At 29.6% G+C, this 15,618-nt stretch overlaps 1 protein-coding gene across 5 annotated transcripts in view; it reads left to right on the forward strand.

The window, feature by feature from the left end:
* LOC129963761 (acyl-coenzyme A diphosphatase NUDT19-like) overlaps positions 1–15,618 on the forward strand; it is a 74,597-nt gene that overhangs the window by 37,987 nt on the left and 20,992 nt on the right. The window contains exon 1 of one of the 5 annotated variants that reach the window (XM_056078299.1): positions 4,047–4,463. The exons of 2 other annotated variants lie outside the window; for them this stretch is intronic. In XM_056078299.1, coding sequence (XP_055934274.1) covers positions 4,409–4,463 — 55 coding nt within the window. In that variant the 5' untranslated portion in view covers positions 4,047–4,408. Of the gene's footprint in view, positions 1–4,046; positions 4,464–8,853; positions 8,965–13,251; positions 13,401–15,618 lie in introns of those variants that run through there. 2 more of the 5 variants (XM_056078300.1, XM_056078301.1) reach the window with 2 other exon arrangements.

The raw sequence follows: 15,618 nt of genomic DNA on the forward strand, positions 1-15,618 counted from the left end.
ATGATTTCATTGACGACCCCAGAAATATTGGTTCTTCTTTAAACTTTATTCGAAATCTTATAACAAATTGTACTTTCTTAAAAATTAGTCTACTATCGTAATATGAAATTGATATGTACGGAATAATTCTATAATTTTTATGCATAAAAATACGACATGTATTCCTTTTTATTCAACTACTTCGTTATTAAAGATGAATTTCAGAGCTAATAGCCCATTATCACTATAAAACTGTTTTACTAAAGAACTGGATTAAGCATATTTCTGTCTTCTATATCCACTGACCTTCCAGTACTGCTGCGCTGTCAACTCGATCGACTGGTTTGTTTTGAGCAACCTCTACGATGGACTGCCGCCGGCAGGACATTACTAAGGACAACAAGCTCAGAGGTCGGTTCCGTCAGAAGGTGCAATCGCTAGCAGTAAATATTATTGTTTGTACTCGTGTCCTTCGATCGAGAGATATCAAGATTGTTCTGCGCCAAGCCGTCATTTTTCTTTTAACCTAAAACTTTTCTACTCTTATCGGAGCAAGGGCAAATGAAGTGAAAGTGACAGAAACCCCTTTTTAGAATTTCTGTCATCAAATAAAATATCTTTTAAATCGACTGCTTTTGTTGAAATGAAATAACATTGAAATGTATCTCATTTAATTTAATTATTCACTCATTATTCAAATCTATAACGTTCAAGTCAAAGCTAGATAAGGTGCGCAAGAATATAGTTAGTAGCATAATCTCTTCTGGTACTATTTTATTTCTGCTTTCTTTTCAAAAAGATATCATTATTTGCCTCTAAATGAAGATTATTTGCTTTCTCCACCTAATTTGAAAAATTAATTTTTGTAGAATGTCTTGTTATCAGGTTTTTGAAAAAAAGAGTTGTCTGTCATAGATCACATTCTTCATTCTGTTATTCAAATTTGTATCGTTCAATCTAAGGACTCTTAAAGTAATTTATTGCTGTATGTTTTAAAATTTTTGCATATTATAGTTTATTTAAAATATACATTTTAAAACATCTCTTTTTTTAAATTAATGGCAATGCTTTTTATCCCTATAATTTTTAGCTTAGAACCACTAATTATGTCCTACCCATATAGCTTGGAATTTTTAATGAATTTCGAAACAGTCAAAGTAACACGAATCAGGAACATTATGTTTTAACCATGAAAATCTATGAAACACGTAATTCTATACACTGCTATTGCCGTTGGTCTGAGTTAATGATCAATTATAAGTCATGCATTATTTTCTTTCATGCAGTTAAATTTGTAGATCTTAAATGTTATGTTTAATCTTAAGTTGATTTTATCTCCAAATTAAGTCTCACAGAAAGGTTACATCGTTTCAATCTATTCTCTACTTCAAAAATGTTCAATTATGAGAAATTATCTTTAATACAGGAAAGAAATTAATTAATAAAATATATTTGACATGCAAAAAAAAACAAAAAAAACGTACAAGATTTTGCTGTAAGTTTCAATAAAACATACAGAACTTTTCAAAAGGAATAAAAATTATCAAACGGTTAATTTTTAACTTTTTTTGAAGTTCCAAAGTTTATTCACAGAATATAATCTAACGTGCATTTTATTATACAGCATTTTTAGCCTTTAAGTAGCCTTTGCAATCTGTTGGGTCATTGATCGTTATTTTGGTGACGAGTATCAACAACAGAGCAATTTTTTAACCTTCTACATCTGAATTCAGGCTGATTCTTTTTTTCTTTTTTTTTTAAGAAAACTTTTTCTGCATTTTTGCCGTCCTACGTCAGAAAAAGAATAATTTTCCTTCCAAAAAATGCATTTCGTTCAGAAATCAATATAATATATAACATATCAATATAATATACAATTTATATATCGATAACAATATAAAAAGGGTTAATCAAATTGGTTATTTAGGGACCCGCCCATTAGCTCTCTGAATCGTTATTGGTTTGTATTCCAAAATCTTTGAAATCGTAAATTTTATTTTTAAATTAAACTTCATCGCATTTTTTTTTTAATCAAAACTCCTTGTTCCAACCGAGGCACACATTTCATACAGCTAACTATCATTTTCTCAAAACCGTTAAATTAAGTAAAATCTGAAGTTCAATTAAATCCGAACTTCATATGCTTCGAAACGAGACAGTGCAAAGCACAAGTACATTCAATTATAAAAGTTTTGGCAATGGCGTAGAAATATTCACATCAGAATTATTTCTATTTCAAATTGTGTGTTTAAATATCTTCCTATTAAATTGATACTTCATATTACTTTCCGCTTTTTTTTTATTCATAACAAAAAAAAATAGCTATTTCTTTAAAAGCCGGAGAATAGCAGAATTTTTCCTATTCTAAAATCTGATTTTAATTAAATCGTTTTCACAATTATAATCCAACATTTTCGCTTGATAATCCAAATAAAGTGCATTAATCTGCCTCCCTCAATTAGTTTTATGATGAACTAACCATAGTTGAAAAATTGATACATGAAATATTAATCATTTTGTAATGTTCTAGAGTCATTCACAGTGTTTTTTTTGTTTTGTTTTGCTTTTTAATGTTTGAAAAATACTAATAATTAAATTTCATTCTATATAAGTACTATGAATTTTCATTTCGGTAATAATGAGTGTGGCATCAAAATAGCTTCTCGAATATATGAAGCATTATATTTTAATCCTTAAACTGCCAATATATTCCCACGAAATAGAATATAAACAGCAACCATTTTTTACCAATTCTAAAACTCATTGAATATTATTCCACTGAAAGTAGTTAGTTATCCCCCTGGAAGTAGTTAGGGAAAGGAACTAAAATTTCATGCACTATGTGCCAAATTCCACTATGTAAACTATGCTTTGCACCTTGCCACATATAATATTAATTTTTTTATATATGATTAATTTATATTCATATATTATATTCTGTTTAAACAATCTAAAAAATAAATGTTTATAAGATATTTGCTATTTTTGTTTTTTCTTACTTGTATAAAGTGGTACTTAATGATCCCAGTTAATTCTACCAGTGAGATATAGCTTTAAATTCTTTCTTCCTCTCATAATATGATTGTGATAAAATATGATTAACTTCAACAGAACCTATCTAGCATATTTTTGTTGAAAAAGGACACAGATTTAAAAAGTCTTACAAAATAAAATCTTGGTAGTCTAAGAGTTGATATGATAATGTTTATAAATTGGTGCACAAATGCTTGAAGCAAAAATCATAAAAATCGTTACCGTTAGAGCTACCAAATTTGGCTAGTAGTTACTTCTTGGTAGAAGGAGCTTTTCAAGGAAGCGTATAATAGAATTTTAAATAGATTTTTAATAAAAAAGTAAACCAACATTTTTTCTCTTTAACAGTATAGTGTGTATTAACGCATAATGAAAAAAAAACTTTTAAATTTAAAAACTGAACTTTTCAGTTATGCTTATTTTATTTCAGTATAATTTTTAAAAAAATTTTTTAACAAATATTCAAAGTATCTTTTTATTGTTTTAATTATTGTTGTTACTCGAATTGAGTCGCTATTAAATGCATTTTCTAAGAAATTTTATAAATGAAATAAAGAAAAACGAATCCGATCCAAAACATTATTTTGCCCAGATTTCAGGCTAGGGGTCCGGATCTTTCTCTCTCTCAAGTATAACGAATAAACGATTGCACTGTATTTTGTGAATAATTTTTAAGCATTTTTTATGGAAGAAACTGTGAAAATAGGAACATATCGATTGAATTCTTGACTACATCGTCAAAGAGAAAACTGCAGCAACGCTGTAAAATCTCTAAAACTGGCATTTTATCCAATAATCGTAAGATGGGGCTAAAACAAGGGAAAAGGTATGCAAGAAATGAGATTCAACAGCTCTGCGCCAAGTAAGGAGGGTTGTTAGACATATACCCTGCAGAAATAATATGAACTTTTCACAGAAGTAACGAAAGAAAGAAAAAAGTGAGAGAAGCAGCAATAGAAGTTCTTTTCCCTTCCTCGTTCCTGCGTCAGCGAGCAAATAATCGGCAGGGGAGCAAAATCACTTCCGACAAACGCCCGCCTTCAAGAAGTATTCCAACAGGTGGGCAAGAAATAGGCAGACTGTCAAGAACTCTGCGATACGCAACGTTGAACAAAACGAATGGAAAAATTTGTTGCAATTTCTAATTGACAAAAAAGTTTTTAAATATACGGTAACTGGAATGAATTCTGATTTACAAAATAGTGAAATCGAAAACGTCGTCGTGGCATTGATATTGTTCGAGTGATGTCCATCCAGCGTCAGTCCTTGCTCTGGGCCGAAGCTGGTTCTTCAGTGTGAAGGTCGACGTTGCACCACTTTGAAACAGAAAGGAGTTCGACACAAGTGGTTTCTCCGCACCCAAGTGAAAGTCGAATTGCCAGCTCTGGGATAATTCATGGATTCAGGAGAGCATACTAGTGTTGCCGGAGATGCCAAATCGGCCGTCGAAGGTAAGTCTTGGATTTCGGAATGCAAAAATATAAATTTTTTCCGAGTTTCCTGTGATAAGCAGTTAGACGATATGGCGCAATATTTTTATCCGAAATTAAATTTATGTTTATTATTTCTGAACTGGAAAGGGTTATGATAAAGATTAACATTGCAAAATTAAATTTAGAATAAATATTTAAATAACTTTTCTAGAACTGGCTCTTTAAAAGAAGAATCATTCCATAGCATTTATTTTCTCCTTATCTGTTCAAAAATAAAATTCTAAGCAAAATAAATAGTTTTAAATTAGTCCCTTATTTAGCTTTTTTTTCCCCTTTGGATTTTTTACGAAATTGCATAGTTTGCATTAACAATTGATTATATTAGATTTAACATTAGTTATATTAGTTTAATAAATTTGATTCAAAAATAATTATATCAATAACGCTTGAAATTTAAAAATCGTGTTATTGTTCAAGTAAATAAGGATATTGAAATTAATCTCGAATTATCTTTAAATAGTATTAACGGTTTGTAATTTTTATGCAGGATATGTATTTTTTTTTTTTTCTTGAAATAAATAGCATATTTAGATGTAAGATACACAAACTATGGCAGGCACTTTTCTTTCTTGGGGAAACCTCTTCCTCCTAAAAAAAACTGTTTGAATGAGCGAGTGTCAAATAAAATAAATGCACTACTTATATGGACTTATAAAGGGCCTCATTTTTCAAATAGTTTTGGGCCTCATTCAGTCTGACTTTCGCACTAAATAGTATGAATGCTGTCGCATTTGCAAGTTGAAGTCATACAAATACTTACAATTATTTAATTTGGAATGCAATCAGGCATCGAAAGCCTCTCTTCATCTCTTTTCTTTCACGTATAATTTCCTTCTTTTATGTTTATAAAAGTGCTAATTTTCGGTGCATTTGTAGATCATCAACCCCATGTATCTATCCATTTATGATGTAAAATAGTTTTTATAACAATCAATTATTTATAATACAAGAAAAATTGAACCATAAATATTTCCATAAGCTATTTGTAAGAAAAAATATTATTATTATTCGTTGGCAAAGAAGAAATTTCGATTAAACAATTTTAACTCCTCTTACAATTTCGATTCGTCGCGGATGATTCTTTTGTAAAATAGTAACTAATAAATAAAACGTTGTTTCTTGGTAGTAAAAAATGATGATAAGTAAAGTGAAAATTGTCTTCAATATTATGTTAACTCTAAAACAAGAAATTCTTGATTAAAAATAAGATTATAAAAAAAATAGAGGTAAATAATTGATGTACCAATTTTTATACCAAGGAAACAAAGGACTACATTGAAAAATATTAAAAAAGAGATTCATATCGAGGATGATGTATGCAATAATTTCAAAATTACTAAAATAATTTTGAAAAAAATGAAGAGAAAACATTATTATAATTACAAAAGTTATAAGACTGTGAAGTTCCACTTAAAAGTGAAAAATGAGAAAGTTATTGAGTATAATAAAAATATGACTAAGATACTATATATATATATATATATATATATATATATATATATAATTTCCGAATAAAAGAATAGCCTTCTTATGCTATTATTTTATGAGTATTATTCAACATTATTTATTAAAGCATTTTGTTACTCTTTTGGAAATATTCATGCTAAGGATTATTATTAAAGTATCTACAATGTAAGTAACATGCAAAAGAAATGTGAAAGAAAAGTATTATGCCGTCAGCAAAGGTCTTGTTTTATTATAAAGTAAAAGATATTATAGAATCTCATCCACATTTTTATTTCCACAACATTATTTCGTATGGTTTTTAAAATACATTGTTCTGAAATGACACAAACAAAAAACATTTCAAAATGCTTTTCATAAAATTTAAAACTGAATTAAAGTTATTTAAAAATTATATGTCAATTTTTCCAACCAAGCTTATTCAAAGATTACATATATAACTCAAAAGATTAAAAACATTTAGAAAAGTGAGTTCTTGCGATAAAACAGCACTACGGCTTTTTCTCTTTTAAATTATTTTTTCTGACATTACATACAATCAGTGTAATTCTAAGTAGAAAGATTATAAAGTTGCAGCAATGTATTCTTATCACAATTAGAATTAAAACACTAGGAAATTATTGCATAATGCTGCCAAAAATTTTGGAGATTGAAAACTTCTTATGCATTGAAAAATAACCTTAATTAAACACCATCATCGAAGAAAGTCATGACAATCAACTTTGACCAATTGTATCTTATCCCAACTAAAGAAAATATTGTTTTAAATTATACTGCGCAATAAACATTAAGTTTTTAATTGAATAGAAGATGTATCGACGGGCTGTTATCGAGTTAGCAATATCTCTAAGTTTTGTCTCGACTTTCATCGTGCAATTCTTTCGCTTGTTTACTAGCAGTGAGATTGTCTCTATACATAATGTCATAATCAGTCGTGAACGCTTAAATCAAAGCGAATTAAATCGGATAAAAACAAACCGTAATCCACTAACGAAAAAAAATGCAATGCCAAATATACAATTAAAAATGCTGTAAACATCTTAGGAATAACCTCTAACTGCCCCTTGAAGTGAGAATATAATTAATTGATATAATTAAAAAGCAATAAAAATTTTAGACTTCGGTTCATTAATCTTTACTATAATCCAGCATTAAAAATGTAACGCTTATAATCCCATAATTAACTTTTGTTTCATAAATAAAAATTAATTACATTGTACAGAAATTGGTGTTGTCATTTGTAGTCGAAGTGCAAAAGTCAATTGTAAACCGCAGTACGAACGTCTCAAACTGTTTCATTAAACGTTTTCGCAGATGCATTTAATTCAATATTTTGCTAAGTTAATTAATGCCGCTGCACATTATTCTTAGAATATATGTAGCAATTTTAGGTTAAATATTCTTAGGTTACAAATAACTGATGTAAATTATCGAACTCTAGTTGCTCAACAAACGTGCTGCTTTGGAAAGCCTAATGTTATATTTGCTGGCACACAAGGAGTTTATATCTAGTGCTTGGATAAAAAATAAAAGTTTAGGAAAAGAAAGCTCATAAAATTTAGTTTAAATAGATAAGGAAATTCCTGACTAAAAATATATTTTAAAACTTGCATACATTAGTCTTTTTTATGATTTTAAATCTAAAATATTTTATTTAAGATTTAATTTATAATTCAATGTATAGAATATATATAAAGAGGTATTAGTGTTTTTATAACTTCTAACTAAATTAATATGACAGGCAAATGATCGTTAGATGTCTGGGTTGCTTGACGACAAATCTGAAGTTGGGGTTTGTGCATCCAATATGAGGCGGACCAAAGGGGAGGGCGGGGGTTATTTTTAACTCCATTCTGCTTTACGGATTTCTCTTGACTATTACATTATAGATCATCCTACGTTTGAAAAATAGTGAAATAAAAAGCGAATAAAATAGACTACAATTGATCGAGTTATTGAGACTGAAAGTTCTATTAAAATTTTATTTTGCAATAACTCTTGAAAAAAAAAAAGGGACGATGTAGGGTGGGGGCTCTCATTTTTATTTCCTATAAATAAAAATGGCTTTATCTGTATAGTGGTTGTGTCAGAGAGATATCTTCTTTTTTCCCTACAGAGCATGCGCAATGAAGTAGGGTTTGTGAGATTTTTCACTAAAATGGAGACAGGGATTAGCGGACTACTGTTGAGATGTCTCTGGATAATGAATTTTCATACACACGAAAAAGTGGCAAAAAATTGAACCATAATTTGAGTCTAGGAACTGTTTCGTTGGTTTTGCCGATTATTTCAAGTATTTAGATATTAATATGAAAGTGTGTAATGCTTATCATAGTATTTTATGTGGTAAATTACTATAATATTTCCTTTTTCTAATTTAGACATTCAAATAACTTATTAGTAAATGCATTAATTTAGCCATAAAATATAAATCGTAAAACTGCTTATATGTAGAATTTTTTCTTTCGATTTAGCATTAGAAAATTGTAGAATATTCACCATCACTAATCTATTTGTCGTACAATTTTAATTTCCTTAAAACCAAATTTATCCTATGTTCAAATTCCCTGGAATTTAATGTATAATTATAGTTGCTTCAAAATAAATGGTTGATATTCTGTAAGGACGCATAAAGTGCATGAAAGTTTAAAAATAGCTGAAGCACGTGGAAAAAAAATAAACTATCTCGTGATCTGCCAACAATTATTCAGAAAGCATTGTCACTTCAATCAAGATATTCTTCATAATAAACCGCATAACTTTATCAGGGAAGTATCTTAAAACAATACTCAAAGAAATATGAATACAAACAAAATATTTTTTCCTTGTGACAAATAGATTTGATTTTTATATTGAGTTTTCCCTCTGCATTTGATTGTGAGTATGTGCCTAAGCGCGTAATACAGCGAAAATTCGGCGGTAAAATGTCATTTCGCGAAATTAATCATGGATCGCAGCACAAGATCGCTTTGTGCTGTTAATATCTCTCAAAAAGGTACGCACTTTCTAAAATTTCTCTATTTTGATTTTGGTATTACTGAATACTACAGATCATTAAATCAAACATTTTTTTTTTTTTTTTGCATTTTATTTATTTAATATCTTTAGTTGTTGTTTTTTAATTTATCAAGATAAGCTGTATTGATATCCATTTTTTAAATAGAATTATTTTATAGATTTTATTTTTCAGTTTCTATGCATAAGCCATTTTAAACTTCCTAATTACATTCTCCATTATTTAAATAGATGTCATGTTCAAGTTAAAAAATGTGATGTCTTAAGGTATCCGAATAGGCTGGGAGTGGATTTCCCCCCCCCCCAAAAAAATATTTTAATGATTATATAATGTTTCTTATTAATACATATAAGATTAAAATAAGGAATAAAAATGAAATTATTTAAATAATATGTAGCTTTCAAAGAAAAGTATATTTTGATGTAAATTTTACGGTTTATTATATCTAGAATTGTCCTAGAGAAAAAAATATTACTTTTTTTTTTGTATCATTACATGTGTAGCATATCCCGGAGTGTAACTAACTATTATCTGAGAGTTATATTCAAAAATAAAATTTTCGTGTGTATTATATGAAATTATAAATGAGATTTTAGAATTTTTTTTAACAATATTTGCTTTAAACAACCATATATTCACTTCTGGAGCATTCAGCATCAAATCCATAGTTCATTGCATTTTGCATAACGTAACGAGCAATAATTATAAATTTCACTAAGATATCTTGATTATTTTTTAAGATATGACAATACTCGTATCGTAGAATTATGAAAAAAACTCATTTTTCAGAAAACGCATTTAAAATTTTTAAATGCTTATAAATAAACATCACTTGTATGTCAATATTTTGCTAGAACTTGGCTTCTAATTAACATAGAGACAAAATAAAGGTAACATTGGAAACAGAAAGGTGCCTTAAAACTGAAAAAGAAAAAAGAAAATCGTTTGCGACCTAGAATACCTATACGAATATGAATTCGTTTTCGTATATACGAATACAAATTCGTTTTCAACCTAGAATATACGAATTTTCATGTTTTCAACCTAATCGAATACCTTAACTAAGCCTCCGTGGAATCTTCAGATGTTTATGAATTTCACATCTTTTTGTTTTGTTTTTAAGCATAATGTGCAAGATGGATAGCTTGAATAATTATTTAAAACGGTCAAAATGTTTTTTTTTTTTTGTTGTTGTTGTTGTTGTTTTAAAAAATGGATATTTTTTGAACGAAAAAAATTGTGAAAATTTAAAATGTCTTTCAATCGGGATCTCCAAAACTAATGATTAGGCTTCTTTATATTATCCCTATTATATTGTTTATGCATAAATTAGTCGGATCATTTAACTTCCGAAAGAAGCATCGCGAAGAATCCGGTCGTATCTAGGGGCGAGTTGCCATGAATGAAATGATTCGGAGGGGAACTTGACCTGAGAGCCCGTGACCCACATCTGGACGGTGGAATGCGGACGAACACCGAGTCACGATCGCACTCGGTCTTTGCTCCTTTTTTTATTATTATTATTTCTGACCCGAATAGGGAAGATGGGATGAAACAAAGTTTGCATTTGGATGAAAACGAAAAAATGAAATTTATCTTCCCACTTCTACTTTGTTGGTTTAGGAACATTTAACAATGTTAGCAATCGATTTCAAGCGAGGTGAAGAGGTGCAAGGAATACTTCTGGAAGCGGCGTTCGGACCTGTGGAAATTTCCAGTCTCTGTGGCTAATGGTATTCCAGCGTTTATTTTAATGGACTCGACGTCCGTGAACGATAACAAATTGCATTATTGCGTCGAAGAACTGTAAGCACATAGAGAAGAAAAATCTAGCGAGAAAATTTGTCCTTCAGGTTGACTTTGAAAGAAACAGATTTGTCTGCTCGTCTCGTTTTGGGTAATCCGCATAAAATCACTGTATCATTCGAGAAAATTTGTATGAGAATTTGAACTAGAGAACATAATGCCTGTATTTATTTATTTCAATAAATATTTCGAAGATTAAATAGAGAAGAATTTTTTGAAATCTTTTTACTTTCTATTATACGTAGTATCGAGAAAGTACAGAAATTGTCAAAAAAAAAATACGAACTCGAGATTTTGACAAATCTCCATGTTTCTGATCACCCTGAGTTCGAAAAATACATTTTTAGAAAATGTTCGTCTGTCTATCTATGACAAAGATAACTCAAAAACGCTTTGAGCTAGATGGTTGAAATTTGGTATACGGTCTTTACACCAAATTTGTAGATGTCTACCAAATTTTGAGTACAATCTGTTCAGTGGAAGTCCGTCTGTTCGACTGTTCTAATATAAGTAAACACAATAACTGGAAATCAAAGAGAGCTGGATAGATAAAATTCGACACACAGATTTAAAATCTATTGGGCATACACCTATCAAATTTTGAACCAAATCCATTTACGATCCAAATACGGGTTATCTGTCTGTCGGTCTGTACTTTCAGAAACATGCAAACGTTGATAATTCAAAACTTGTAACTTAAATGTATCAAATTTGTATGTGATTTTGGAATTACAAGTGCAATTTTGAATCAAACATTTGTTTCAGTCGGTTGGGAAAAATGTGTCTTAAACACAAATTCCATTTTTGTATACTATTAACGCATGACAGGGATTAATAAATAACTCGCCAAGGTTGACACAATAGATTCAGTAAAAATGTTAAATTCTCACCAAAAGTAAATATTTCGTAACTGCTGTACGCCAATGCCAGGTAAGGAGTAGTCAAATCAAATTTACTTGAGTGTATGTGAGAAAGTTTTGGGGAGACCATTCCAGCTAGTTAAAATATCGTATCCATTTATATCAGAGATATATAAGTGCATATTTCAAATATCATCAAGGTGCAGTGTGTGGTAAATTCAGGTGGTGGATATTATATCTTGCTCTTCATTATCCATACAATAAGCTTCAACATGTTAAGAGATAACTTAAATTCCGTAAAATATAGTACTAAATTCACATTGTAAATAAGCTATGTAATCTTTGAACACAAAGCCATTGAAATCTATCACTGAGGGTCGGACTAAACCCCCAAGAAGTGAGTGAAGTTAAGTTTTCTGGGACTCCCATTTTTTCTTTCCCAAATTCAATATATATATATATATATATATATATATATATATATATATATATATATATATATATATATATATATATATATATATATATATATATATATATATATATATATATATATATATATATATATATATATATATATAATTTGTTTCTGCATCAGCAGCTTTATGTTGTAAATTGTCACAAACTGAAATAACAAAAAAACAATTTCAGATCCCATTTTTGGTAATTAGTTGCTACTTCCTCGTGCATAAAAAAAAGTAATTTTAAAGCAAATAGTCACAAAATAACAAAAAGTTTTAACAAAATTCTGAATGCTTTTTAATTACAAAGTAATATATATCCTTAGAATCATAAAACGACATAACATACAATTTACAAAAGGCAATTAATTAAAAATGCTGTTAAAATAACGTTCTGAAATTTAAATCCTTGATTTTAACTTAAAACAAGCTCCAGTGGGTGCTCAGCCCTTGTAAATAAATGAAAGGGTAAAATTAAATTACCTTTCAAATATCGCAAAAATAAACTTCCGGGCATTAAAAACCTGATAAACTGCGGGTTCCCTAGACAGTTGCAGTGGCACAGCAAGGGTAAATGATGCCCAGTTATATTACGATTATTTCGCCATTGTCTTCATCTGTGGTTACATAAGGATAATTTTATTTATTTTCAATTTATTAAATGGGACTTTAGAAAGTAACATTAACACACTAATGTTTTGACGCCAGGGCTCCTCCAAGGGGCAGCAATCAAGATATTATATCTTTACATTTCCTCTTCAGTTAATAGACCAGCCGAGCAGTTAGCCTATTTGCTAATCTGGTTTGATTTAAGTCTATGAAACAGAGCGTCCGATTAAATGGTTCTAAATTAAAATACGCAAATATAGACGCATGCAAAAATCTCAAAACATATACATTACAATCAGATTAACCCTTTAGAATGTGTGATTTCTATGGAAATAAAGAAGCAAAATTAGGATGTAAAAAAGTTCTCGCCCCTTCCGTCTTCGTGCGTTGGAACAAGGAGGCCACTGAGTAGCCGAAATAGAGGTCACGTGTGGGGTTCGCCATTATTTGCACTCGGATAGTGAAACCACACCTGTGAAAGCATTATGATGATCCAAAAATGTATAACGAGGAACTGGTCTCAGCTGATTGTCGAGTCTTGGTTTCGGGCCCGCGGGGACACCCGAAGCGCGGCCCCATCAACTCGCGTGATCCTCCAGTTTATTCTAGAATGGAATATCAGATCTTCCGGTAGCCAAGTGCTTACCAAGTGGAATAACGGTGGTTTTTACCATGTCCAGTAAGTTTAGACCTTATGATTATTTTTCTTTATTTTCTTAAATATATTTTTAAAATGGAAGCGAATTTTGAAATCCCTATTAAATAAATAGAAAATCTAAATCATGTTGATAACGACTCTTATTTTAAAATTAAATTACTGAATGATTGGTGCAAAGAAACCTCACTTGGGTAAGCCTATATGTGTGATCTTTCTATTCAATGTTAAAAATCCTTTATTTTTTTCATCATTTTTTGAACATATGGAAAATGATAAGATATTTCAATCGGAATCTTGTTGTTTATATAATACAAATATTTAACTTTTTTAGAGAAGGTATGTTTTATATTTGAAAATATCTCGGAAGTATGCTGAAGAGAGTAAATATACCAAGAAAGTTTTCACTACTTATTGTTTTTCATGATTAATCAGCTTTTTTGAGTCAACATGAAATTTTATAAGAAAAAAAGCTTTATTGATCTCTATTTACAGATTCATTTAATATTACTGTTTAACAAATTTTTGCTCTACAACAACGGTTGTATTTTTTCTTGGCAATTTCTTTCTCTGTCGAATTGAAACAGAAATTTGTCTTTAATAAAACTTTAAATTTATTAAACATAGGTCAACCTCAGGCTACCAGCTGGTTCGCTGGGAATATTTTTTTTTATATTTGATTTCAGATATATCATTTAAATATAACTTCATGTCCATGATATAGCTAAATTGTTTGACATTAAAACCTTGTTATTTTAATTGTCTTATTTAAGTTCTGTTTATTATGTGTACAAATCTTCCTAATAGAAACAGTCCTATGTAGAAATATAATATCTTTAAAAACATAAATATGCGATTCATCAATCTTCTAAATTTCCAGATACTATAGCTTTTTTTTATTCGTTTTATAAACTACACAGATATTAAACAGAATCTTTATTCTTTAACTTTCAACAATGGAAGAAAGTCACGCGATTAAATATTTGATAAAGCAATGAAAACGGTTTGAATTTCAAGGCAATAATGGATTCCATTACTGGAAATCAGAGAAAAAAAATTTTAAACCAACGAAGTGTTCTCTCTAAAATTTTCTTGCATAATAAAATTGTTATTTCCATCCAACCACAAAAAATTGTGGACCTTGGATAAAAATGAAAACATTTTGCGTTGCATCAACGTACAATAGTTACGAAATATTGACATCTGACGTGAATTTAGCATTTTTACTTCATCTGATCCTTGTCGATTTTTTTGACGATTAATCCCAGATATGCAGTTAATAAAGCTCGAAAATCGGATTTGCATATTACATGTGTTTTTTCTAACCGGTTAGAGCAACAAAAAAAATGATTCAGAACTAGAATTGCAGTCACAAGATAATATTACATACCAAATTGCATACATTTAAGTCATTGCGTTTTTAAGTTATTGCATTTATATACTTGGAATTTACCAACTGAAAAACGGTCATCTCTTTGAAATTTGGTTCAAACCTTGATGCAAAATTGCATTTTTGATGATAAATCTGTCTTACTGAATTTTATTCATCTAGCTTGCTTGGTTATTCGAATAGCCGGACAGACAGATTTTCTCTGAATGTGCTTCACTGAACGATTTAACTGTCGCACTTCATTTAATTCTTCGCTAATTAATGAAGCAGCAAAATATTATTAGAAATGCTCTGGATAGGGTTCACCAAAAAAAATGTTTTCACTCAGAGGAAAGAAGATGTAAAAATAAAGAGGCGTCTAAAGTTTAATCGAACTCGAAAATAGGCTTAATCATTGTCAGGTGGGTAATCGATATAAGTAACCCACAAAAACTGATGACCATATCCTCCAAATATATTATCACAGAAATATGGCTTTACGATAGCTTAAGACTCAAAAGTTAGCTTTTTAATAATATCAAATTCATTTCTGCACAATGTTTCTTCTTTATTTTTGAAAAAATTTTAAAACATGGTGCACAATTTACGACATTTAATTTATAATGTTATGAAATGGAAACTCATTCATCAAAAATTCAATAATGTGCTTTTGCTATTTTTAAAATTAAGTTTAAAAATTGCTTTCTTTACACATTCATTCCGAAGTAGAATTTCGATTTGTTGGCTTGATGGAATAATGACATTTGATTATATTCTGTGTGTGTGTGTTGGCGTTCTACAGGTCAGATCGTTGATCTAAAACATCCAGACTTGGCACATATATGCTTCCGAAGATAGAAATGTGCATCTCGG

This window comes from Argiope bruennichi, chromosome 3 (genome assembly GCF_947563725.1).
Source record: "Argiope bruennichi chromosome 3, qqArgBrue1.1, whole genome shotgun sequence".
In the NCBI taxonomy this organism is placed as follows: Eukaryota; Metazoa; Arthropoda; class Arachnida; order Araneae; family Araneidae; genus Argiope; species Argiope bruennichi.